The following is a 27,536-nucleotide window of genomic DNA, read 5'->3' on the forward strand; positions in this document are numbered from 1 at the left end:
ATGGATGACTTATTCATAATTAATATTTATTTATAAAAATATGTATATAACGTTTGATGGATTGATCAATCGTGTCCTCTAACGACTCCTTTGACAGCGATTTTGACCTGTTCGTAGGTTATCCACATGCAGATGTTCCATGAAACAAGCCGCATGAACGATGGGACGAATCTGGAAATATATCGGAAAATTAGTTTCGAAATTAGAATAATAATTATAATATAAATCAACAGAATAGGAATGTACAGAATTTTACAAAAAAAACTTAACATAAACCTTTTTACCTTACCGGTCAAAATGGGTTATGTTTATATTTTATATTTAGGGAACAAAAAATCAATAATTATAAGCCTATATATTCAAATAAGAAATAGAAAATCCCATTTAAACAATGTTTGGTATTAATGTATGGTGTGACTTTCAAGTGTATGAAAATGTTGTTTTAGATTGAAGTCTAACAAAGCTCATATTATTGGTTATTTTGATGACATTATGAAATTAAGATTTATGCGTCATCTCACGATAAAAGCAATAATTATTTGGTAAGAGATCGAAAAATTTGGAATGTGTCTTGAAAGTTGCGCGGACAAGGGTTGAATTTGACAATGTTTGTTAAACGATACGAGTATATAATATACTTTCTTTTAGACTTATTTATAAACAATTTGTCTATTATCAGCTCAACCTTAATTTTATTGTAACGTTTTCGAATTTTAAAAGAACTCCATTGAAAGCAAAACAGAAATTAAACAGAGCAGTTAGTTAGCGGTTCTAATAAGTAAGTAAAGGCAATAACGAAGAAAACTGAAGTAAACGAAAAGACATAATTTTACTGAAAAGATGCGATTCAATTTCGTAATTATTTATTTCAATATTTTGGGCCAACTCTCTAATGATATAGCTATGTTAAATTAGCTATTCTCTTATGGGCCAAACCTCTAATAACATAGCTATATTACGTTAGCTATTTTCTTATAGGCCTACCCTTTGATAACATAACTATGATGACTGTTATACGGGGGGCGCGTGCATCTGTTTTTGAAAATACTATTTTCGAAAATAAACCAAAATTTTTGATGATATAAAGAAAATAAACAAAAAATAATTCGTTTTCTATACATATTTTTATATAATTTTGCACATTAATTTCTAGTATGATAATAACAGTGGAGTATGTACGAAATTAAATTATTATTGAGTTATGATGTTTGTACGAGCGTATATTTAAATTTTGGATACGTTCAAAACTAGCTTTTAAATAGTATACGTGGAAAATCTAATTTTGAAAACAAAATTATTTCTACTTCATACATGTGTCATGAAGTGCAGTGCATGAGTACTCTTTATTTCGAGCGATTTTATTTTCTATTCATGTTAGGGGGCGTCCATTAATCACGTGAGCTAGTTTTTAAGGATTTTTGGACCCCCCCTCCCCCTTGGTGGAACGTGGTGATATTCAAAATTACCCCCCCTTCCCCACCAAACATCACGTGTATTTTTAGTTACGTGAAAAAACAAAAATTTTTGATTCTGTTTTTGAAAATGATTGAATTTTTTTTAAAAAAATGAGTTAAAAAGTAAATACACGTGATATCTTATCATACCCCCCCTCCCCCACGTGATATTTCGTGATTTTTTGTCAAACCCCCCCTCCCCCTAAAAACCTCACGTGATTAATTGACGCCCCCTTATCAGATAAGCTAAAGCACTACATCGAAATTTACTATTGCATTTATCTTTATCATAACGTTTTGATCGGCCTAAGTGTGACATTAGCGTAAAATGTACATCCGAATTGGTAAAGGATTTGGCCATGACAGTCCCGAATTTTCACCTTGTGTTTCGGGATTTTATAAAAGCAATATTTGATCCGGATTTAGATTTCTTGTCCCGATTTGTCCCGGTTTTATGAAAATTAACAGTGAAATTAAGAAAAATTATGAGAACAATCGAACAAATGTCAATTTTTTCGAAATAATTATGAAGAAAATTGAATCGAACATGTAGATCGAAAAATTTAAGATATGTTATAATATCTTAGATAAAAAAGTATTACATATAATCGAATAATAAGGGTCTTATCAAATGTCCACAATTTTGTTTAAAAAAAATTGATTCATATAAAAAATCATATAAATAGCATTTGTTTTTTAAAAGACCAAAGCCACCCTCCTCCCCCCGTCCCAGATTAGCATAACTAAAATTTGCCGTCTCGGTTATGAATTTTAACAAAAAAATATGGTCACCTTAATTATAATATCTCTAAGTCTATAAATATGTAATATTTATATTATCTTACCCCTTATAAAAAGCAGAAGCTCCTTCAGATCTTAATAATCGTACGGTGCAATCAATTGCTCCATTGTACTGTCCTTTCGGTGCATTCATGTATCTAGTTTTGATCACATCGACCGGAGATGCAACCACAGTTGTGCAGAAACCTTAAAATATATAGAAAATAAATTAATAATAAAAAATCACTGATTTTATAACGTTAAGTAACAATAAAATATTATAATATTATGAGAGCAAATATTTTGTACGACCCCTTATTTCATAAATTATTTTTAGTTGTTTGTCTATATTTTGATTTGTATTTGACCAGAAGTTTCTTACTCTCAAAGAAGAAAGTTATATTTTTACATATATTCGATATTACTGCATCAAATTAAAAACAATCGGTATTAGATAAACTTTAATAATGAAATATAAATAAAGATAGACTAACTGTGTATATGCCTTCTAAAGCAATGGCATGGTTAAGCGAAATATTCAACATAGCAACTATAAAAACTATTATGTTCTGAATTCTGGTAAAAAATAGATTTTTTTGGTTCAGTTTTTTAATAAATATATTTAACCCTTTCGCTACGAGAATGTTTTCCGCGAAAGTGATACTGCTATACGGCGCATCCAGCTACCCAAGTATTTATTACACAACATTAAAGATTTTCTATTCATTAACAATAAAAATATATTTGAAAATCAGCAAATACACTTCTAAAAAAAACGAACAATTACAATAACAAATTAGAATTCTCGAAAATTTAACGCAGAGTATTAAACATTGAAGCATAAGTCAACACATACAGTCAAACGGATGTCGTCTATAGAGACAAAGGATACAATATTACAATTGATTGAAAATAAAAAAAAAAAATGATAGAAAAAAATTACCTAATGATCTTACTTGATCTTGGTTAAGCTTTAAATTAATTTCTATCCTAAAATGTATGTATATACATGGTTTATAAATGAATTTAAAGTATGTTTTAGCTTCTCTACAGGATGAAGTTTAGTAATATTTATGTTGAAAATAGTATTACGGTAGTTATCAGTTTTAATTTAACTTGTAAACTATTATTTGAGTGGACTAAATACAAAATCTTGGCGCATAAAGTAATTAAAATTTTTATTTTGTAAACTGATATTTGAATGTACCGCTCTTCCTTTATATAATATTAAATACTCCTCTTCATAATTAAAAATTATTAGCCAAATATTTTGAAGAGAAAATTGTCGTTACAAGTATCTACTTTAGTCATATGTTATTATTCACTATTTTATGCAAATAAAAATAGTCTTCGACGCCTTTAGTGTTCATAAAATGTGCGTTTGCCGTTTATATTAATTTTTGCAAAATGGTTTTATTAAATTTTGTTAATTATTAACCATTTGTTAATTATTAACTTACCGGCAATCACAGCTGATGTGAAATGGCATGGCACACCATCTTTCATGTGCAAATGTTGCATTAACAAATCCTTTACCAAATCGTAGCATACAATTTCGGAGATGTTTACAATACCATTACGGCAGACGTTAGGTGCTGTACCTATAAATAAAAAATGACATGTCTAATTATAATGTACTTATGCTAAAATTAAATTATCTAAAGTAAATGTATTATAGGTATAATTAATCAGCTGCAACATTGTGGCAAATGTGCGCGAGAAAAATTTAAACATGCACCTAAATTGATCTCATATGTAAATTATTCACTATCAGTCTGTAAGCTGAATAGTTGTTACATACAGGTTTGTGCAAAGTAATTATATATATATATATATATATATATATATATATATATATTTCTAAAAAAAAGATTTGTTCATATAACATAATAAAATACAACCAGCGATATGTTGTTCATGAATGGTTTATTCGCAACCTTCTTCGTTTTTTTATTTATTTTATTATTTTTTTGTTTTCTTATTATATAGACTAAAAAAGTAATCTATAAAAATTAAAATAAACTACGGATTCGAAGAATGGTTTCCAGCGATGAAACCCTATATAAACCGTTTACTTATGAAATATGATTGCAATGGAAGTAATTGATTCTGTGCTTTTTTTCTGTTCTTCAAATGTATATACATTTATGACTCATCTTTAATGATTATTCAAACCATTTACCAAAGCTCTTAACTTGCCCCTTTTTGAAATTGACTCATATGGATGGAAAAGTTTACTTCAAATCTTCGAAAATAAAACACTATTCCGAATTCGAAGTGCTTTGGTTCTGGAACTATACAACGCATATAATCCGTACAATATGATTTATTAAATATAATAAATTGAAACCAATTGCCTCGGTGACAATTGTGTTGGCATTGTCCAGCAGAATTTATTATTTTGATATTGTTACTTACCACGCCATAATCCTCGAAGACCTTCCTCCTTGAATATCGATTTGTATGCGTGGGGTGTGCTCTTGTATCTGAAATTGAAACAATTTTTAAAATTTATTGTAAATTATAAAACTAGAATATTGCACTGTAACAGAATAAATTTACAAATTTGTAAATAGTAATCTAATAATAGCAAATCAATGTAAATGTTGTATTTATTGAAGGACAATAAATACAAAATTATAAAACTATAAGAGTTAGATAATAGAAATGTAAGCACTGCAATTCCGATAATTAACTATCGCGCTTTCCATGTTATAAATTTTTCATTTCTATATAAAAATTAACACTTCTACTTCATGTTCCGGGCCCTGTAGATAGTAAATTTGAATCACCGTGTTTTTGTTAGAACATGAAGTAGAAGTGTTAATTTTTATATAGAAATGAAAAATTTATAGCATGGAAAGCGCGATAGTTAATTATCGGAATTGCAGTGCTTACATATCTATTATCTAACACTTATAGTTTTATAATTTCTTATTTTTAACCATATGCGTTCATTGTTGTAATTTTGAATCAATTTTTATCACCAACTAGCAAACCCGACGAACTCCGTTTCGCCACCCGATGGTTTAGTGAGAAAGATGAAGAAATTTTTTGTTTGTTTTATATTTCAAAAGGAAAAAATTGATTTTATTGCACAACAGTAATGAATTCATTTCGATTACAAAAATTAAGTGTTTTTTAGTTGAACTTCTCTAAGTAAATAAAAGTGAATCCGCAAATTATCCGTTTCATTGAAGTGCTCTTTGGTAAACCACATTTTTTGTTTTTTGATCTGACGTTAATACAAACAAAGCGGATGGTTTTCCAACTCGTGAGCAGGCAACGTGTAACTGCCCATGTGAAAAACAATGATTTTCTAAATAGCACGATGCCATGCACCACTTTTTCTTAGCTATAAACCTTGCGGAGCCCGAGACTTTTCCAACGAATGCAAAATTGTCGAAATCGGTTCGTGTGTTCTGGAGTTAAATCATCAGGAAGAAAAACCCGACTTATTTTTATATATATGTAGATAATCTAATATAGATATTTAAAAAAATAGTATAAACAGTAAATATTTTGTGTAAAATGAAAAATCCATCACACAGCCAGCGAGAAGAGAATTAACTATCGGTATTGCAGTTTTATTTTTGCCTACATTTTTATTATCTACGCTTAATCTTTTTAATTTCCTATTATTAACGATATATTCTTATTGTTCTACAAAGTTAAATTGTTTTCTGATTTGACTATAAACCTTAGAAAAACGTTACCGGAATAATTGCTGTTAGCGGATAGCAGTAATTGAAATTGAAATTGCAAATGCAGCGATTAAATCGGTATTCTTTTAAAGATATTAATATGAACAATGTTGTTTAGAAGTTTTTAAGTTTTTTTTTTTTTTGAATATCCTTAAGAAATTTCTTATATGTGTGTTATTTACCTTGCTCCGACTCCAGGATTGCGGATTTGCGCCTGATAGCGGACTTTAACAACGTCAGTGGGCTGAGCGAACAAAACGCACATACTTCCAGTAGTTGCTCCGGCTAATATTCTTGCTCCAAGTTGCATACTCACGTCTTTAGTATCTGTAATAAATTTAAAAATTACTAATAATTATTAGAATTATTTTCTGCAAATGTTTTCAGCTATTCTTAATAATTTATAAAATGGTAATACAGCCGTAAGTCAAAATTAAATAAGGGCTAAGAATGCCCTTCTATCAACAAGGCACTACCAATTTTAGTCCAAAGACACTAATAATTTTAGTTTTCATCATTAGATGATAAAATCTATTATTTTAATGATTGTTACTGCAACGGAAGAAAATTGTTATAAGTGCAATTATAAACTGGCATTTATAAATTCATTCAAATGCATTCAAATTTGTATTAATATACATAATCTTATTTGTGTAATACAAATATTATATACTTTTTGCAAGTAATATTTTTCGACTCGACATACTGAACCATTTAATCTTTGACAGCAGCAAAAATCACTATTTAGAAAAATTTTGAGTTTGCTATAACTCTTCTTTGCTCATCTGTTTATCGTCGCATATGAACATATTTTTGCTACTGTAATAAAATATTAAGAAATTCATCTATTGTAACAACTACAAAAAACCTAGAACAACATAAAACCATCCAAGTATGCTAATATATTTGCGATGGTTTTTAAATTAAATATTATTTTTTGCTCTTAATTATCCTAATATCGATAGTTTATGGAATTTTAAATTAATTAATTGTTTGATAACTCAAGTATGCCAGTTTCATCGCTTCAATAATTATATTCATAATTCAAAAATTACGACAGGTACTCAAAAAAGTTATCATCAAGGGGCGTCCATTAATCACGTGGAGTTTTTATGGGGAGTAAAAAAATCGGAAATTTTACAATTTTTCTCGAAACTAAAAATACACGTGATGTTTGGTGAGGGAGGGGGGGATAATTTTGAATATTACCACGTATCACCAAGGGGGAGGGGGAGTACAAAAATCCTAAAAAAATCGATCACGTGATGATTGGACGCTCCCTAATTTACACATAAGGCAATTTGCCTGGTTTCTTTCAAGAACTCTACATATGCGCAAGAAGTTCAACCATTAAACAGGCGTAGTCAATGCTTAATATTTCATTTTTCACAAATAAATAGCAAATAACAAGAGATCGAATTTACTGTTGATAAAATTATATTTTTATATAGTTTTTAATTTTACCGTATAACAATTTTGTGTAGAAATCTTTGACGGAATCGTATAAGCCAAGTCTTACAGATGAGAAGCACATTTGCCTTTGAAGTCCTGCAGATAATCCATTGTACAGGGCCCTGGAAAATAAATATTTATTAATGTCTTGAAGTCAAAAATAATTGAAATAGGATAAAAAATGGCAAATCTCTAAATCATATCAAAATTGAATTCTGTTTAATTCCTAGATTATATTTATAGCTTCTTTTGTAATATAACTTAAAAGCGCCCATTTAAAAAATAAAATGTTTTTCAATACAAAAATATTCGTTTTATAATTAAAATGCATTGTAATATCCAATTAAGGTTGAAAAATCTACAAATTTATTATAAAATATCAATGATAATTTGTTTAGTGTTAAATTAGTCTTGTGCAAAATTCTAGTCCCAGCAGTGGGTGAATTCATTAAATCTGATATCTTATTACTGAAAAGATTAATTGTAATATTTTATTAGGGTTAAAAAATCAATAGTATTTAAATACATTTTACAAAATTTCAACGATTAGTTTTGAACAGCCGATTTTAAACAACTCACAAACTTTATAATTCATGACGTTGAACCGTAGCGAAAATGGACTTAAACATTTGTTCACTGTAAAGACAAATAATAATCCTAAATATTAATGCTCACTTGAAACCTTCCTGACGAGCGATAGTTCCCATAGTTCCTATTACACCTTTGTATCTGAGTCCTGGTGCTTCCGCCACCACTGCCTGGCCAGAGGCGTCGAGCATTATGTTGCGCGCCACTGGAACAACCTCACCCTGCACCTGATGTTACAATGAAAAATGATTCATATAAATCAATAATGAAAATAAATTTATTGCTTATTGTTAAAATTCATGGAATGATTATTCTGTAACAAGATAATCAATTAAATGAAACCAATATTTAAAACTTTGAGTAGGAGAGACCGGGTACGGTTGTACCACTTTTATTTTGATCAGCAATAATTTTGTTAATTATATTGTGAAAACCAAGTGTAATCTGATCCTTTTTACTCCATAGGCGGGGTAAATTGGAACGGCCAGGGGGCAAACAGGTCGAATGACTTATTATAATTTTATAGAGATTTTAAAAAATAATAGCTACATTTATGAACCCAGGACGGTTGTGACAGGCATAAAAATAAGTTAAAAAACAATAGGTATGAATATATAATGGTTTATAACGACTTTTATTGCCAGAAATATGTAACACGGCACAACCTAATCATTTAAGCAAAGATTAAGAATATAACAATTTCTAACAAAACATTTTTTTTTAACCTCAGGCACACTTTTGAAAACAAATCATAGTTATGATTGAGCTGAGCTGAATTATCTATGAAAAAACTATTTGCTGGTAATTAACTACTAATGTTCAACTTGCAGCAAAATAACAAACGAAGTGAACAAAAAAATATTCATATGACTTTTTAAATGCAATTCTGTCTAAAGATCATGTTAATGTAGGGCGCTGACTCAATACAATAATGGAAACTTGTTCACCATACTTCATCTTTTCCCTTTGGACCCTATCTCATAATCAGTATAGTTCAGCTGTTATGACAACTCTCACAACTGGATCCAGTCTCCCCTACATGAATTGTATGTTTCAAACTATTTTTGCTTCTATTCTAGCGAGTTCGACAATATGTAATTACTTTTGAGTAGAAAAGAATTGTATAGTTTACAAATAAAAAATTGTTTGTAAAAACTTATTTATTAGGAAAAAAATATGCTTATTTGAATATCAATTTTTACTATAAATCATCACCATTGAATAAAAATTAAAATAAAACTTAATAATTAGTAAAAAATAATTTTTTAACAACTTTTGTGCGATTTATATTTCGTATCAGCTGAATATTATAAAAAGAGAGATAAAATTGAATGGCATTGTACGTGTAATTTTATTGTTTGCATGTACAGATTTAAATCACAATACTTATATATTTTAGAATCGTGTATCAGTTCAAACATATGCATGGACTAAAAAAAATGTTATTTTAATTTATACAAGTCCGTACTCTAAACATTTATATTGCAGCCGACTACTAAACGTGACGCCGGGCTGTGTGGGGTATTCTGCCGTCTTGTATACTTGCCGCTCGTACGAAAGTGGTTAATTTTATTGAAAATTTTACAAAAATATGTATAGCAGTATGATTCTGAATCCAAGAAATCTGTTATATTGAAATAAAAAATTGAAATAAATATTATGAAGTTTCATTCAAGCAGATGTTGTATGTCAATCAAATTTTAAGCTATTAATTAATACTATTACATTTTTGTAAAAAAAAATGTCAGCATAGGTTGCTATTGTCGTGAGTCGTTATATCTTTAGGTAAGAATCAAATATTTAAAATTGTATGATTATTAAAAGTTGAATTAATTGATAAAATTACTAAACGTTTGTATTTTGCTGCACTAGTACCGAGAATATATTTTTAGTATTTATTTGTGTTCAAAATTCATGCCTTGACCCTCACCTTGGAGCTATATTCGGATGATATTAATTTTAAATTAGGCGTCAAGTACAGTCACACCAGAATTGTGCAACACAAGTTATATTAAATGACAATTAGTATTGACAATGGAAAAATCCTAAATAAATCATATAGTTAGTAATTAAGTAATAAAAGAACAGATGATTTGTTGTGCGAGTTGAATGTCAGAATGAATTTATTGATTTATAATTAATTTTGGCTAGGTTTTGCATTTGAATTAATGGCTTTATCATAAACCAGAAAATTTCTTATATATTGCCAAAAACTAATTTTATATGACTATACGTATAAATCCAAAGTACATATATAGGGTAGAGTGGGGCATAAAGGTCCGCTGGTGGAAACGTCTACGACCGATATCTTAAAAACCAGTAAAGTTAAGAATTTTTTAACAGTAATATTTGAAAGTGTAGGAAAAAAGATGTACAACCAGTCATCATCTTGATTCTTGGGACGTTGCAAGAATAGCGGCAATGTTTGAAAATCCATAACAATTTTTTTTTTGTAGTTATTTTATTTGTTTTGTTTGTGACCACTGTAGCTTTACGAAACCCTAATATAATTTCTAAGTATACGTTATTTAACTATTTTATAAGATGTACTATTAATTGTAAGTTAGATTGAACAGTTTTTTTTATGTAACTATTAAAAAAGCTTACGCCTGACTTGGGTAAACAGGACTAGCTGAACCTTTATCCTGGTAAAGGTGTACAAAACAAAAAATAGCCAATAAAAAGTAAATTTAGTTAAAAAAAAACAGTTTTACAAGAGATAAATTAAATAAATAGTTGTTTCAACTTTACTGATGATTATTTTTGACCCAATACAAGATCAAGGTTATATGGAATGTTATCTCTGTAAAAAATGCACCCATAAAATTGATATTTTGCATTGGTAGAATAATATAGATATTATTTTGTAAAATCCCTTTAAAATTCAAATAAGAAAAAGAGAAAAAGAGAAAAAAAAACATATTTCAACAATCATGAATTAGGTGATATTTTTACAGAAGTCAGATTGTTGTTCGTTGTGATGTAATTGGTTTGGTTTTCGGAATATAATTGCTCAAAGTCAAATTGGATCTTTATGTCCCGCCCTACCCTATGCCAATCGTATATATCAAAGTATGCGCTTTTATTCTATTTATGTCACCCATTCTAATGTCACATGATTCATAATTCACTCAAATACTGAATAAACCCATGAATGTTTCGAACAATTAATGCTATAATTAGATGAAATTCGTAAAATTACTTTAATATCTTACTTGTAATCGAACTTTGGCAGTGTCCAGTGGAAATGACAGAAAATCTGCTATACAAGCTGATGTTCCAGCTGTCAGGAGTCGCTCCACGATTCCGGCATCTTTATCGGCTAGCACCATTGTCGTTGATTTTGATTAAATTTTTATAAAAATAAATAATTCTCAAGTATTTACACTAAAACCAATCTTTAATTTAGCCCCAAAGCTAAATTTGAATCACTTGTTGAGAATTTGTTTTCATCAATCAAAGTTTACATCAATTTGTGATCACTTATAACAAAATATTATATCACTTTTTTTCTCTTTTTCACAGCCTAGTTTTATGAGATATCCTTTACCTATAACTCTGGTACATCTGCAAAAGAGAAACAACCCTTAAATTTTTTTTGCTGATTTTTTGAATATTTAATATTTTTTTTGTATTTTTCCATTTTTATATTTTTTTTGTTTTCATTTGTTTCAAAGCGTAGATATTAAAGTAATATTAGTATAAAGAAGAAGATATATTCTAATGTTTTATAATCCATCATTTAATATTCATAATTACGCTCATTTGACTAAAATTTGTAATAATACTCCTAAATATTTTTTGTTACTTTTTTAATATAATCTTATACTTTTAAATTAAGCACAATTATATGGAAAAAATAAGTAAAAAAATAATAATTTTTAGTTAAATATTATTTGTTGTCATAAGTGTTAGTTTTGATATATAAAACCGAAACAATTTAATGAATCCATTATTCTTTACATAAGAGCAAATTTCGATTTCAATGTCTTCTAATATCATAATATATATTTTCATATCAATAACTCCATATTAATTCAGTTTATTATTTTTACATTAAATACAATATAATTTTTTTATTTACAATAAAATTTTAAGTATTTTTTTAAAAATAATTTTTCAATTTGTTTTTTAAATTTTGGATAATCGATTTAACTTTTTTTCACTTTCTGCTTTCAAAATCACAATATATTTTTCTACATTGCTAACTGCATTTTTAATATAATCTATTACTAAACTCAAGCTAATTTCAGTAAACCATTATTTTTTACATGAGAGCAAATTTCGATTTATTCTATAAACGATGCATTCATTTTCACTTTCGTTTTTTAAAATCACAAAATATTTTTCTATATCGATAGCTGCAATTTTCTATGATGCCATAAAATTTTACTTTTAACATTGTTGAAATTCTAGCCAATTTAATTGATTCATTATTTCTTACACAAGAGCAAATTTTTATTCATTTTATAAATTTTCGCTAATCGATTCATTTCACTTTTATCTTTTAATATAACATCATATGTTTCTATGACGATAGCTGCATTTTTTATGTGATTTATTATGTAGTAACTTTTAGTTAGTATTACTTTCAGATTCAATACAATTCTATGTAGAAAAAATAGTTGATTTTTTAGCTAAATATTATTTGTTGCCATGAAAGTATTAGTTTTAATATTGCTGACATTTAAGCCAATTTAATTAGTCCATTATATATTACATGAGAAGAGAAAATATTGATTTATTTTATAAATTTTATTTATTTTATAAAATATAAAAAAAACTTTCGTTTTCTAACATCACAATATATTTTTCTACATCAATATAAGCGTTTTTAATATATTCTGTTACTTTTATATTAAATACAATTTTATGAAAAAATAACTGTTTTAGGTAAATATTATTTACCATAAAAGTGCTACTCTTCATATTGTTGAAATTCTATATTATTATATAAATTTAGGCTAGTCGATGCAATTCACTTTCGGCTTTTAATACGACAATATTTTTTTATATAGATAGCTGAGTTTTTAATATAATCTATTACTTTGAAATTAAATACAATTTAAGTGTTACTTTTAATATTATTGAAATTCAAAACAATTTAATTATCCAATTATCCATATTCTTTATAAGAGTGCAAATTTCAATTTATCCTAAAATTTAGACTAGTGGCTGCATTTCACTTTCGGCTTTTAATATCACAATATATTTTTTATACGGATAGCTGATTTTTTAAAATAATATAATACTTTTAAATTAAATATAATATTAAAAAAAAACTTTTAGGTAAATATTATTCACCATGAAAGTGCTACGTTTAATATTATTGAAATCCAAGTTAATTTAATTAATCTGTTATTCCAAATGTGATAGCAAATTTTGATTTATTTTATAAATTTAGGCGGGTCGCTGCATTTCACTTTTTGCTTTTAATATCACAATATTTTTTATATGGATAGCTGAGTTTTTGATATAATCTATCATTTTGAAATTAAATACAATTTTATGTTAATATATGTATTTATTTAAGTAGCTTTTATTTACCATAAAAGTGCTACTTTTAATATTGTTGAAATCCAAGCTAATTTAATTAATCTATTATTCCTCATGTGATAGTAAATTTTGATTTATTCTATGAATTTCGTCTGTAGATGCATTTCACTATTGGCTTTAAAAATCACCATATATTTTTTTATTGATTTCTGAATTTTTAATTGATTGATTGATTTATTGATTATTAAATTGATTATTGATTTTAAATTAAGTACAATATTATGAAAAAATATTTTTTAAGTAATTATTATTCACCATAAAAGTGTTACTCTTAATATTGTTGAAATCCAAAACTATTTAATTAATTCATTTTTTTGTACATGAGAGCAAATATCGATTTATTCTATGAATTTCGTCTAATCGATGCATTTCACTTTCGACTTTTATTGTCACATTAAATTTTTCTCTATAGTTTGCTCCCATAGTAGAGTTCGGATGATACTACCGACTCGCAACAGTTCGACATTGAGAATTGCATTATTCGATTATTTTTAGCTTAAGCGTTTTCTTTGTATAGATATTATTATTTGTCTCTTTGTTGCGATGCACAATTACATACAAAGTACTACGTGGTAATGAAACAATGAGAACATTTCATATTTATTGTTTTCAACTCATGGTTTTGCTAATTGAAGCAGAAAACTGATTACAGTTAGTTTCTTAGGTGACTAGTAAATTTTTATCTATTTTTTATATTATCTTTATATTCACTTGATGTCCACCAAGGACAGCTGTAAATTATATAGTAAAAAAAATAAAATTTATTTTTTTATGAGAAAGGTACGTTTGGAAATCTCTCATCTATAATAAATAAGTATAGAATATAATAATCTATTCAGCGTCCATTAATCACGTGACGTTTTTAGGGGGAGGGGGGGGGGGTGTTGGCAAAAAATCACGAAATATCACGCGGGGGAGAGAGGGATATAGTAAGATATCACGTGTATTTATTTTTTAACTGATTTTTTCAAAAAAATTTAAACAATTTGAAAAAAAACAAATTTTTTTTGAAATACACAGGATGTTTGGTGGGGGAGGGGGGGTGATTTTGAATATCACCATATATCACCAAGGGGGAGGGTCAAACATCCTTAAAAACTTCCTAAACACTTTACGGTTCACGTGATTAATGGACGCCTCCTTAGCCTACCATGAAAATGATCTTTTTTCTTATTAACATATAGCGAGAATTCATGTATTTTATAAATTAATAGTGTGATAATAAAATTTTATTCATACGAAATTTATGACTATTCACAGTGCACTTAACCCTTTCGATTCGGATGCCGCCGCTACGATTGCAAAATTCATATAAATCTCGGAATTCGCGAGTGGAAAGTGTTAAATTCATGTGAAGGTTAATTTAAGAAAAAACATCAGTATCTCAGTCGGTAATTCAAATTCGAATTTTTAATTATTTAAGTGGCTATAGTGAGTACGTTTGATCACGCCTCTGGCAGCCTGTTGTCAAGCAGTAGTGACATCAGTTTTCACTTGAAAATATCAGATAGCAATGTGTTTTCAAGTGAAAATAGATTTTAATGGCGGGCACTCCTGCATCAATAGATAAAAATGAACAATTACAATAATTTTAATAATAAAATTCATTATATAGATATAGGACAACTGTTTGGTTTGTCATCTATAAAGAATCAAAGGTTGTTGGTAAGAAATTCATCACAATAGCTCATAGGATCATAAGAATAGATTCTGATCGCTTTTCAAATAAATAATCGAAAAAAAAACATCCATTTAACTTGTCTATTCCAGAAATAAATTTATTCTCTCAAATTCACGAAAATTAAAAATCTTCGGCAAATTTTCGATTTTACAAATCGACACTATCAAAAATAAAATTAAATCGAAGAATTGTAGTTTTCAAAAATCAATAATTATACGGTAATAATCTAATATTCTTTCTTACTGTTAATATTAATTCTTCAAGACTAATCATGAGTTAGAAAGTTGTACGTTATACTTTGAAGCTGTAAAATAAATAATAAGGATCAAGTGTGTTAATAAAAATCGTTTATTTAAAAATGGTTTACAAATACATACAAAAATTTAAATATGTTAAAAAATCGTCACAATCGTGTGTGAAAATTGTAGAGATAATATTGTAACCTCACATATTGGTGGAGAGACCTAATGTAAAGAAAAAATATAGTGTTTATAGTTAAGTAATCTCTGTAAAAAAACTGGTAACTTATAGTGCACTTGTGCATTTTCGAAAATATTGTCAATTTTTATTTTTTGTCTTTTATATATTTGATACACTGTTCTATAATTCCAATTTTAGTATTAGGTACCTACTTTTATGACGATTGTTCCAATTATATAAGAATGGAATAGTTGTCACCAAAAGCAAACGTAAGAATCTCACTCAATTTACATCCAAAATCCATACATTATGCGATTAAGGATGTGAAATTTTTGATGACATTATTCATTAAACAACACGTAATATAGAACAGATGAAATCTATAATCTTCAGAAGGTTAGCAACATTTGAATATAGGTAGCCTTCTATTTAATAATTCTGAAGTACAGTTATAAGTCACAAAACTTACATAAATGTTTTTGTTTATCAGCCTCCTACAAATTGCAATCGAGATTAACAACAATAAACTAATTTTTTAACATTTATAGCAAAATCTTCATTAAATATAGATGCCAATACAACAATACAATTATTTTTTATCCGCTCCAAACCAATACTACATTAGTTGAAGCAAATTATATACCTTTTATTTCGATTATCATTTATAATTAATTTTAGAAAGTGGTAAACCATGTATTGGATTGATACAAAAGGATTGTTGGTCACCTTTAGGTTTGGACTTTATTGAGTACAGATGCTGAATATAGATTGGAACAAGTACTTACAAAATCTATTCTTTTAGAAATTCTCAACAACAGCTTGAATTTAAAAATATCAATATTTCACACCAAAACAGTTCATTCTGCAATTATAAGCTATTTGAATTACTCAAACCTATCTATCTCAATTATCTAAAAGTGTTCGTGTTATTTGATTTTAATTGATTATTATGATTCTGTAAGTAGCAAGTACGATCAAAGTGGAAAATAATCACATTTATGATGACGTTGAAATAATTTTATTAATGCACTTGAAATACTTGAATGATATAGCGATGCGCTTTCTGTATATGCACTATTAATAGAAATGTTTCAAGAAGCTTATGAGATAATTTTGTTATCAGTTTACTAAATGAAAGTATCATCCGTTCATTATTTACGTATTATAGAGTAATTATTTTATTTATGTTTATATTTTACTTTCTATGTATAGAACATACTATATATACTTAAACTTTTTGCCGAGAAGGTATTTTTGTAGATATTCTCATTGAGAGACAATATTCAAATATAAAACTGATGCAATGGTATTTTCCGGAAACAAAATTTAGCATTCAAATATATGTATTAACTATTAGCGGTATTTTCCACTATTTGTTTACCCAGTTAACTACGATTGACTAGCATAATTGTCAAAGAGAAGTGACAAAATTTTGTGTATTGACGAGTATACTCGTCATACCTATAAATCTTTGACCATTGGTTATTTAGGTTGCAATTTATGAAAAGGAAAAACAAAACATATTTTCAAATTTTAAAATATGGTAGAGCAGGGCTTCAATATGCGCGGGTACAAAGATCCTCCACTGATATCTCAAAAACAAAGTAAAAGTTAAAAAAAAATTGAAAGTAGAGGGAAAAAGATCTGCAACCAGCTATTACTTTGATTCTTACTGATCGGGAGATAAACGGAAATGTTTGAAAATCCATAACAAAAATAGTTTTTTCGTTGTTAGTGTTTTTGGTTGTGAGAACTGTTGTTTAGTTTGCGAGACCTTAATATAATTTTTAAATACACGTTATTTGATTGTTTTATAAATTGTATTGTTATTTTGAGTTAGAAAAGTTGTTTATATAAATTCTATAAAAGCTTACATGACGGTGGGGTAAAAAGAACCATCTATACGCTGGCAAGGTTTTATAAGCAATAAAAAAGAGTAAATAAAAAGGTAAATTAAGTTTTAAAAAAAAAAATTTGCAAGAGATAATGTAAATAAATAGTTGTTCCAACTCTGCTGAAAAACATTTCTCAAAATACCAGATCAAGTTATATACAGTGTTATCTCTGTAAAAAATAATGTAGGTATCATTTCGTGAAATCCCTTTAAAATTAAAAATAAATTTTACCGCGTCTGTGGGGTGAACAATTTTTTGAAAAACAGCGAAAAAAACACTTTAATACAATGACGAATTAGCCGGGTGTTTTACTGAACATAGTCAAATAGTTGTTTGTTTGAAATGTGTTATTTGTTGTGATATAATTAGTTTGGTTTTTAAAAACACATTTCTACATACAATGTCGGATAACGGGGAGTTTAACTGAACATAGACAGATAGTTGTTTGTTTGATATGTGTTATTTGTGATATTATTTTTGGTTTGGTTTTTACAATATAAATTGCTCAAAATCAAATTGGACCTTTATGCCCCGTTCTAGCTTATTTTGAGAACAACAACATACACCCTAACACAACAGTTTACCTCGATTCTGGTGGCACAAAACTGTACGCACAGTTCAATGAGCACGCCACAGTCAACTGGTTAAAATTCATCTCAACTAAATCTTTGAAGTTTTTTTGTTTGATTCGTAGTAATGATCTAGTCATGTTTATCTTTCTCAAGGACAAAATATTCTGATAACCAATCTATGCTAGCAAAATATTATGATAGCGTTTAATATAAATCATATGGCATTATATTTTGCAAGTCTGTGAACTTTATTTTTAATCGGATAGAGTTTTTTTGTTGCTTGATAAAATTGATTTTTTTGGAGTCCGGAAAAAATTTGCAATCAAAATTTTTTTTATTGAGATAATAATGTGTAAATATTCAATTTGTCGCCATTAGGCGAATTATAGCAATATGAAATAAAAGAGATCCTAAACATTATTTCTACACTATGAGATGGATCTATACATTATTTCTACACTAACAAAAATATTTTTTATTGATTTTATTTATAAATCTTCGTAGGCTTTAAATAAACTACTGAAATAAAAGTTTTTTTCCTTACATTTAATGCATTTCCAAGAAATGTAAATGATTATTTTTGAGAAACTGCCAAAACACTGACCATGCACACTAACAAAATTTATCTAATACAAACGCCCAAACAGTTATATTAACATTGATTTTTATTTTCATCATCACATATTCACATTTATTACGCGCATATCCATTTTTCGTAAATAAAATACTATAAATTTGAAAACAAACAGATTTTATATTTAGAGATTTTATTTATATACAGAGTATGCAGTGTAAATATGATATGATAAAATTTCATAAAGTTTCTAATCATGACTAAAATAATATTTATTCTAGTTGTGATTACATGTTGACAACGTCTTAACTATAAGAGCATTTGTTTATTCATTGATATGCAAAGTAATAAATTAAATAGCGTAATGCAATCTTTACTCTATATACATACTAATAAAGTTAAATAATCGAGTATGAACGTAATATAAATATCATTCATAAATGTATACTAGTCTAAGAAGTAGATCTGCAGAAGACAATGTTTGATGTCTGTTTATGATATTCAATATTTCGCTGTTTATGATATTCAATATTTTGTTCAATATTATATCAATTCGGACAATGTAATGATCTCAAATAAATCTCGTAATAAAGACAAATAATAGAAGTGTATTTATATGAATCAAAAACATATTAAAACCAGTTGTTCTTGTGTAAATAATCTACTTAATTGGAATTGAGATTTAACGACTTTTCAAATTGTGTCGATAGAATTTTGAAATTTTGACGCGGTCCCTTATTCCAAGCTTTAATTATTTTGTTAGCATTAAATCATTTTTTGTAGATTTACAATATTTAAGGATGTTCATCAAGAACATGATCTCTATCATCATACAAAGTTTCTTAACAAAAAGTTTAACATTTATTCACGGTCGCTCTTTACCAAAAACTAATCAGCACGATTTTTAACTGATATCTATCAAACGATTTTCAAATTGATTGGCGATTTTTGGACGAAAATGTGGAAAGCTTTATGGATCATTGCATAAAATTAGTCAAAGTCCTCATGGAATGGCTTTCAAATTTTTGAAATTGGATCATTGGATAAAAACTTGATTTTTTTTAGATTTTGAATATGCATAATCAAGTTAAAAATAATATATGATGACTAAAACAAAAATTCGTGCCTAAAAATGCTTTGACTCGCTCTCTCTCTATACAAAATTTACACTTTTATCCAACTAGGATCAAAATGTTGAAATATACCATATTTTTATCAAACAATGTACTAATACAAACTCTAATAGTTTTCGGAACAATTTTGCTGCTTTTTCCTACTTTATTGGATAATGTTTGGAACAAACATTTTCTCGGTTTACTTTTTCACGCCGTGAGAGTAGTGAAATTTGATTTATACAAATTTTGTTAAAATTTGGGAATCTATTTATTAGTTTTTGACCAATGAAGTTCATTGGTCTTCAATTGAAGAAGTTCATTGAATGAACTATCCAATTGAACAATTGAACAATCTTTTCGTTTGTCATTACCCAAATAGAGAAACCCACTTATAATATATTTACTATTGACTTCACACTCCGCTCAGAGCTTTATTCTGGTTCATTTGGTATATTTTGTATAAAATTTGTACCTACATTTCGACGAACACTACCACCCAAATGACGTTATTTTCTACTGGTCAAATTGAGCGACCGCGGTAGTTAGGCCACATAACATTTTTTCTATTGAAAAAATAAGTAAAATCAAAGAGTGAAAAAAATATTATTAGTATATTCTAAGAATTGTCATATGGTTTGATAGAGATAGTTAACTTCACGTAGGGTAAGTTATAGTAATCGCAAAAAATCGGAAATGAACATTTTTATATATCTTTACGATTCAAAGGTTTCTGAATATTTTGGCATACCTTAGAAAAAATGGATGTACGTGTGTGTATGTGTGTGTCTTGCGGGTGCGTATACAAATTTTCGTCGACGATTTCGGGAACACCGATCATCCGATTTGAATAATTCAAAAAACATTCGATTCGTGTAGATAGGGAGACGTGCTGATTAGTTTTTAGCGAAGGCAGGTGTAGCTATTCCGAATATACAGGGCAAAAAGTGCCAGAAACGGTAACTCTGTTTTTAAGAGAACGGAGCGTCCGATTTTAATAATTCAAACATTTTACTTGCTTTGACAAGATGAAGAACTGATTAAATTTTTAGGAAGGCCGGTCCAGCGGTTATAGACTCTCAATAAAAATAAGTTAAAAAAATGTCATTTGGCGGATAAAAATGTTTACTGGACATACGTACATAAAATTATCAGATATTTTATAGAGATTTTAATAATGTGTACACATTTTGTGTAATTTTTTTTTGGGTTCCGTACCAAGATTTTTAATTACGGTACGGGGAGTTCCAGCAATTTGCCTTAAGGCACGATGCCATGCATCCCACTAGCCTCACTTTTAAAACTGTTTAAGTTATATACAAAGCTTGAAACGGTCATTTTGCCCGGCGTTAGTAGGTTTAGTGAAATCAACTTCTCACATGTTGAAAACAAAATTTATGGATTCAAATATCAATTTAACTTTATAAGATTCCTGTTAATTGAAATTGCACCTGGTGTGAAATAAAACGATGTAAATACATAGATTAGCATTAGCTTGACATACCGGTATCCCAACTGACCGACTGACATCATATGACCTCGATGACAGCGAAACTGCGTTACAATATATTCCGATCATCCGACTAATAAGTGTGCACGCACGATTTTATTGACAAATCATAATAATGATAATTTATCGATATGATGAACTCTTAATTTCATAACAAACAAGAAACTTTAGGTTCTTCCATTTTTTAACAACTAATCTTTGATCATATGTGACTATTGGATAACATCGGAATAAACTTGTTTATAGATCAAAATGTTTTAGTGAATTCTTATTATTTCAAGGCTGCAGTTGCGGTTCCGCATTGTATCGAGTTTTTATGGGAACTAAATAATATTCAGTTGCACATTAATAAGCACACCTTGTCCAATGATGTAAGAGAAAGATATATGTATGTATAGATAGGTATATATATATATATATATATATATATATATATATATATGTGAATATGAATACACAGCACTCTGTTTTTTTCACTTACTTCAATTTCTACTACTAAATTACAAGCGTACTAAATTACAAACGTTTAATGACCGTGATTTGTCTTATTATTAGTATGAAATTTAACAGCAAAAATATATATTATTTAATTATATATAAGTTAGGGGGAGGAGGGTCACAAAGGACCTATTTGTCTTCACGTAAAATCTCACAACACATAACACGTGTCTATCAAACAACTATCGAAGTATGTTCAGTAAAATTCCCAGTTATTATAAAAATGTTTTTTTATTGTTTTTCTAAATTTTGTCATATTACTCTTTTTATTCCACATGTGGGTAATACTTTTAAATTTAAATTGATTTTACGAAATAATAGCTACATTATTCAACATATGCAAAATATAATTTTTAAGGGTGCACTTTTTATAGAGATAACATTTTATGAAATCATGATCTGGTATTCAGTCAGAAATATTAATTAGTCGATTTGAAATAACTATTTATTTATTTTATCTCTTGTAAAATTTATTTTTTTAACTTAATTTACTTTATTATTTACTATTTTTATTGTATACACTTTTGTCAGGGTAAATGTTGGGTTGGTCCTTTTTACCCTACCCAGATGTAAGCCTTTATAGAGGTTATATGAAAGACTGTTGAATCAAACTCAAAAGTTAAATAACGTATACTTAAAAATTATATTGAAGTTTCGTAAGCTAAACAACAGTGCCCACAATAAAAAAACTAACAACGAAAAAAATACCTTTTTTAAAGAATTTTAAACATGGCCTGATAGCGAAGTTTTTTTAATTTATGGCTATAGTTAGTTACACATTTTTTGCCTTCTATCAAATAATGTTGTTAAAAAATTTCTAAGTTTACTTGTTTTTGAGGTCCTTGTGAACCTTTTTACCCGCTGACCTTTAAGCCTTTTCTATTCTTTTATAAATCACTTTCTCTTTCAATAACCATACCTATCTTTATAACAGAAAGTAGTTAAATTAAATTGTTACTATTCATAATTAAACATATTTTAAAATAAGAAATTTTAATTTATGCAATGTATTAATAAATATTTTGTTCTGTAAAAATTTGAGGCTGCCGATGGGACAATTCACAGCTTCCAAAAGTTTGTAATTTTTTAATTTTATGAAACAATGTCCTACATAAATAGAGTGTGGTGTGTTTATATTCATATAATTTATATTTGTTCCACACATAATACAAAACTCTACTAATGTGTACATCATTTTTCAGATAGTGAAATATAAATAATTAAAATAATCGGTTTCTAATATGCACACATATTATTGAAAAATAGAACTAAATCATGTTCAATTTTTTTTTAAATTCCATGTGTTTCGAGTTTCAGTTTGATTCTTCTTAAGTAGACACAACACACACTAATATCAGTTATTTGAAATATTTCGTTCAAAATTGTTGTCGTTTACATATTATTTTGAATTTAATTTTTCAAATTGCATATATAATTCTTTTTTACAAACATAACAGTAAATCAATTTTTTTTTATTGTTTTATTTTCTGTTTTTATTTTAAATAATTCGTGTGTTGTGTCCACTGAAGAAGTGTCGATCTAGGACTCGGAAAGTATAAAAGAAATTATTTTACTAATAATTATTTTAGTTTTTTACAAATTTTTTAAACTTAATTTACTTTTAATTTTAATAAGTGGATGGGTACCTATAAAAACTTCTTTTATTATATATATATATATATATATATATATATATATATCTGTGTGTAAGTGTATACGCATTGAAAATTTATACGATCTAATAAAATAAACTTCTTCATGTAAATCACAATAAATTATGGAAACTTTTCTTGATCACTATTGTTTATATTATCTACTCGCACCTAGCTATGCCCTAGTTTTAAATGAGACGTAGAACTTTTAATAAAATTGTAATTTTTTAATAACTGGTGATAATAAACCAACAACCATATAACATATAACTATATTTATTATATAGCTAGTTAGATTATTTTTTCTCTTATAATATTGCCTCAATTAGTTATTTTAAAAAAATACTTTAATTCAAAGCTATAGTAGTAAAAAATTTAACTTTTAATGATTGTGAATAAGCGGTAAATAACTGAAAAAATACACTTTGCTTTGATCAAAGCTGAAACTTATAGTAAGTTTTCATATAGAAATATTCCTCAGGGCAACATATAAAACCGCACATTTAAATCTGGTAAACTTTATATTAGTACTGCAATTATTGTAACCATCATTTTATTGCTTATATAATTATTTATGAATATTATTATGTTTTTCGTTCATTTAAAATTTAACATTCAATATTTTTAAATTATTTTACGTATATTTCGGATAGTTGTAAAACGGATAGTTGTAAATTATATGGTAAAATTAAGAAAAAAACACCTGTTTCTACTCAATCTTTCTCCGATCAATAATTAACTTAAATCTAGCTGTGCGAAAACCAAAAACATTCTGCCGTTTGATTGATGGATAATATTGTAATAAATCATATTTGTTTTACTTGAAGTAATCATTCATGCCCCAATTAACTTCTGAAATAAAGATTGTCCATGCAACGGAATCGTTTTATGATATCTTTATCAGTTCAATAAACAAATGATCTTTGCATTGTCAAGCAACCGTATTAAATTCAATATAATTTAATTCTGTCGTCAAGAATCGAGATTATCATCTTGAACGAATTTGAATTATAAAATTCCCAATAAGCTATTTTATTGTTCATCTGTTATCTTATCAAAACATGCGGCTCATAAATATTTTTACAGAATCCTCTAATAACGTGGGCTCGTCACATCGCAACAAGTTGCAAAATTATCAGGTTGATAACGTGTATATAATCAGTTAAATTAATAATATGTTAATTGCATGATGAATTAGTTCATTTTATCAATATTGACCTTCTTCGGAGCACGCGTATGATTACATATCTCACTTTCAGTTTCATGATTTTGGATCTCGAATTGATTTTAGTTACTCCCAAGAACTATTAATTTTTTACCCATTCATTTTATTTTTAGACTATATACGCTTTTTTATTGATGCACATTGTTTTAATTTTCATGATTTTTGTGGATGATAACTCGAATAACTAACTGTATCTCGAAATTAATTAGAGTTTTTTCCTGGCCACTTTTTTATCAATAAACATTTATTTAACAAATTGGACTGTATTGATAATATTGTTCACGTACATTAAGGAATTTTATTATTACATTCCAAATTGCTTGTATATTTATGTTATACTGATGTTCATTCTTTTAATTATTATGTTTCTAAAACTAATAAATAAAACTAATAATTAAAAAACTAATGATGAAAATACAATTAATATTCAACTATGTTTCAATTATTTATATAATTTATAGTTGAAAATGATTAATATAATAAATTTTAAAGCTTTTTGGTTTCACGCAAAAAAAGCTTTCCAATTTTGATCATAAACTATGAATTTTAATCTTCATTAATGCACATAATTTCACTTCCCTATGTTTTACAAATTAATTTAAACTATCATGGAAATATAAGACGCCAATGCAAAAATTATGATCTCTATTATTAAATTTGCGGAACTTCAGAGAAAATAATCTTTGAAATAAATAATTCAGACCCATAACTATTCTGCATAATAATAAAGTAATAATCAATAACATTTTTATATTTTGGCAACGCATTTTTTCTTGTGTACATATAAATTATTTTATTTAAGACAATTTCAATATTGACATTAATATTTTATTGTCACTTTTGCAAAATTCATGATATATTTGTCATCCTAGTGAACCAATTATTTATTATTGAAAGTGTTTAAGTTAATTTTTATTACTTTTTATAATACGGATTATAAAATTGGACTCATCGTGTAAAAGATGTTGTTTGAAATGTTATCAAATATACTTGTATATTATTTATTTATACTCTTACTTAAGAGTAGGGAATTTGTCTATTTTTTAAAAAAAAGAAACATTAAAAAATTAAAAAGAAGTTACTGGTTAAAGTTACTAAAACATAAAGATAAACTTATGTTTTACTATGGTGTGTTTTATTATTTACACATCAAAAATGACTTTTATAGACACTTTTGCAAAACTCATGAGAATGGATTATAATTATAAGTTTGACTAATCGTATAATTTTTTTAAATAAAATTTATTATTTAGTAATTTTTACATCTGTCCTGAAATGGACAATAAGTAAAACTGTAGGATTTAAAATAATGACTTTACACATACAAAATCTTTTGACCATTAAAATTACTTGTAGAATATGGTCTTCGAAACTAATCGTTGAAATGTTGTCAATTTTAATATTTTTTATTTACCCACCTAATTGCTCAACTACAAAAAAAATAAAATTAAAATTTTATAAAAGCTACTGGCATTTATATATTTCACTATAATGTATATTTTTTAATTTGCATATAAAAAAATCACTTTTATAAATCCTACTCACTTTTGCAAAACTCTCATGAGCATGGATCATAAAGTTTGCTCGTATATTTTATTATAAAGTGATTTTTACACTTGTCCTGAAATTGTCAACAAATAAAACTGCAGAAATAAAAAAACGACTTTAGAAATATAAAATCGTTCGGACAACAAAATATGGTGTTTGAAATTAATCGTTATTAAATGTTGTTAACTGTATTTGAATATTATTTATTTATCCCTACAATTCCTTAATTAAAATAAAAATGAATTTGAAATTTTTAAAAAAAGTTTCTGGTACTTATATGTTTTACTATGGTGTGTTTTACAATTTACATATAAAAATATACACATAAATATACATATAAAATTTCACTTTTGTAGATCATAGAGAAGGGATTATAATTATAAGTTTAACTAATCGTATAAAGTTTTTGTTTATTATTTGGTAATTTTTACACCTGTCCTTAAAGGGATAACAAGTTGAACTATAGGATTAAAAAAACTACTTTAAATATACAAAATTTTCTGACCATTAAAAATACATACTTGTAAAATATGGTGTTTGAAATTAATCTAGTTGCTCAATAGTTGTCAAATGTATTTATATATTAATTATTCATCTTATTAATGATTAAATTAAAGTAATGGAAAGGTTAAAAAACGGAAACAAATAAGAATGGAACAATTGAAAAACAAAAAATTGAAAAGTTATAAAGTATAGAAAATGGAAAAATTGAAGAAATAAAACACTGAAAGACTTACAATTTGCTTATTAAAGGTTAAAAGGAAATATTGAAATATTGAATAATTGAAGAAATGAAACATTGAAAAACTTACAAATTCACTTATTAAAAATTGAAAGAACATATTGAAAAAATGGATTAATTGAAAAATAGAATACATGAAAAATGGAGTAATTGAAAAATGCTAAACATTAAAAATGAAAGAATGAAAATTGAAAAATTGAAAAATGAAAAAATTGAAAAAAATAAAATATTTAAAAAATACAAAATTTAAAAAATACAAAATTGACAAATTTATAAATTTAAAAATTAAAAAAAAGTACTCATGACTTTCTTTGGGATGATAGGAATTATACATATAATTAAATTCATCAATCCAATATTAAATTATAAAAACATATTATTACCATAATTATAATATCATGAAAACAAACCTCACGCGTTGCAAATGTCATATAAACGTCAAGTAATTCAATTTCCTTCCTTATTGCACCTCTCGCCTTGCACTTGAACCAACAACTAACAACACAACATAGAATTGATTAACTTTATTTAATACAAAAAGCACGCGCTAAAAATAATCGATAGGTTGAATAA

General features: G+C 27.0%; 1 protein-coding gene across 1 annotated transcript; it reads right to left on the reverse strand.

The window, feature by feature from the left end:
- On the reverse strand, positions 1-27,536 carry LOC113378292 (mitochondrial uncoupling protein 2-like). Its single transcript, XM_026618824.1, has 9 exons — positions 27,374-27,536; positions 11,194-11,545; positions 8,066-8,205; positions 7,403-7,512; positions 6,121-6,265; positions 4,653-4,720; positions 3,695-3,835; positions 2,300-2,441; positions 1-171 (listed from the first exon to the last, which is right to left on the reverse strand). Exons 2-9 carry the CDS (start codon positions 11,308-11,310, stop codon positions 66-68), a joined length of 969 nt encoding a protein of 322 aa, XP_026474609.1. The 5' UTR covers positions 11,311-11,545; positions 27,374-27,536; the 3' UTR covers positions 1-65.

Source organism: Ctenocephalides felis, unplaced genomic scaffold, assembly GCF_003426905.1.
Source record: "Ctenocephalides felis isolate EL2017-DRISC unplaced genomic scaffold, ASM342690v1 CF-g0.4_SCAFFOLD_01886, whole genome shotgun sequence".
In the NCBI taxonomy this organism is placed as follows: Eukaryota; Metazoa; Arthropoda; class Insecta; order Siphonaptera; family Pulicidae; genus Ctenocephalides; species Ctenocephalides felis.

Bases quoted from the DNA above. Each gene is read 5' to 3' on its own strand.
- LOC113378292 (XM_026618824.1), bottom strand. From the start codon at position 11,310: ATGGTGCTAGCCGATAAAGATGCCGGAATCGTGGAGCGACTCCTGACA. The intron at 7,513-8,065 runs GTGAGCATTAAT...TTTATTTTCCAG, and splicing joins GCTCGTCAGGAAGGTTTCAA to GGCCCTGTACAATGGATTAT. The intron at 4,721-6,120 runs GTAAATAACACA...TTTCAATTTCAG, and splicing joins AATCCTGGAGTCGGAGCAAG to ATACAAGAGCACACCCCACG.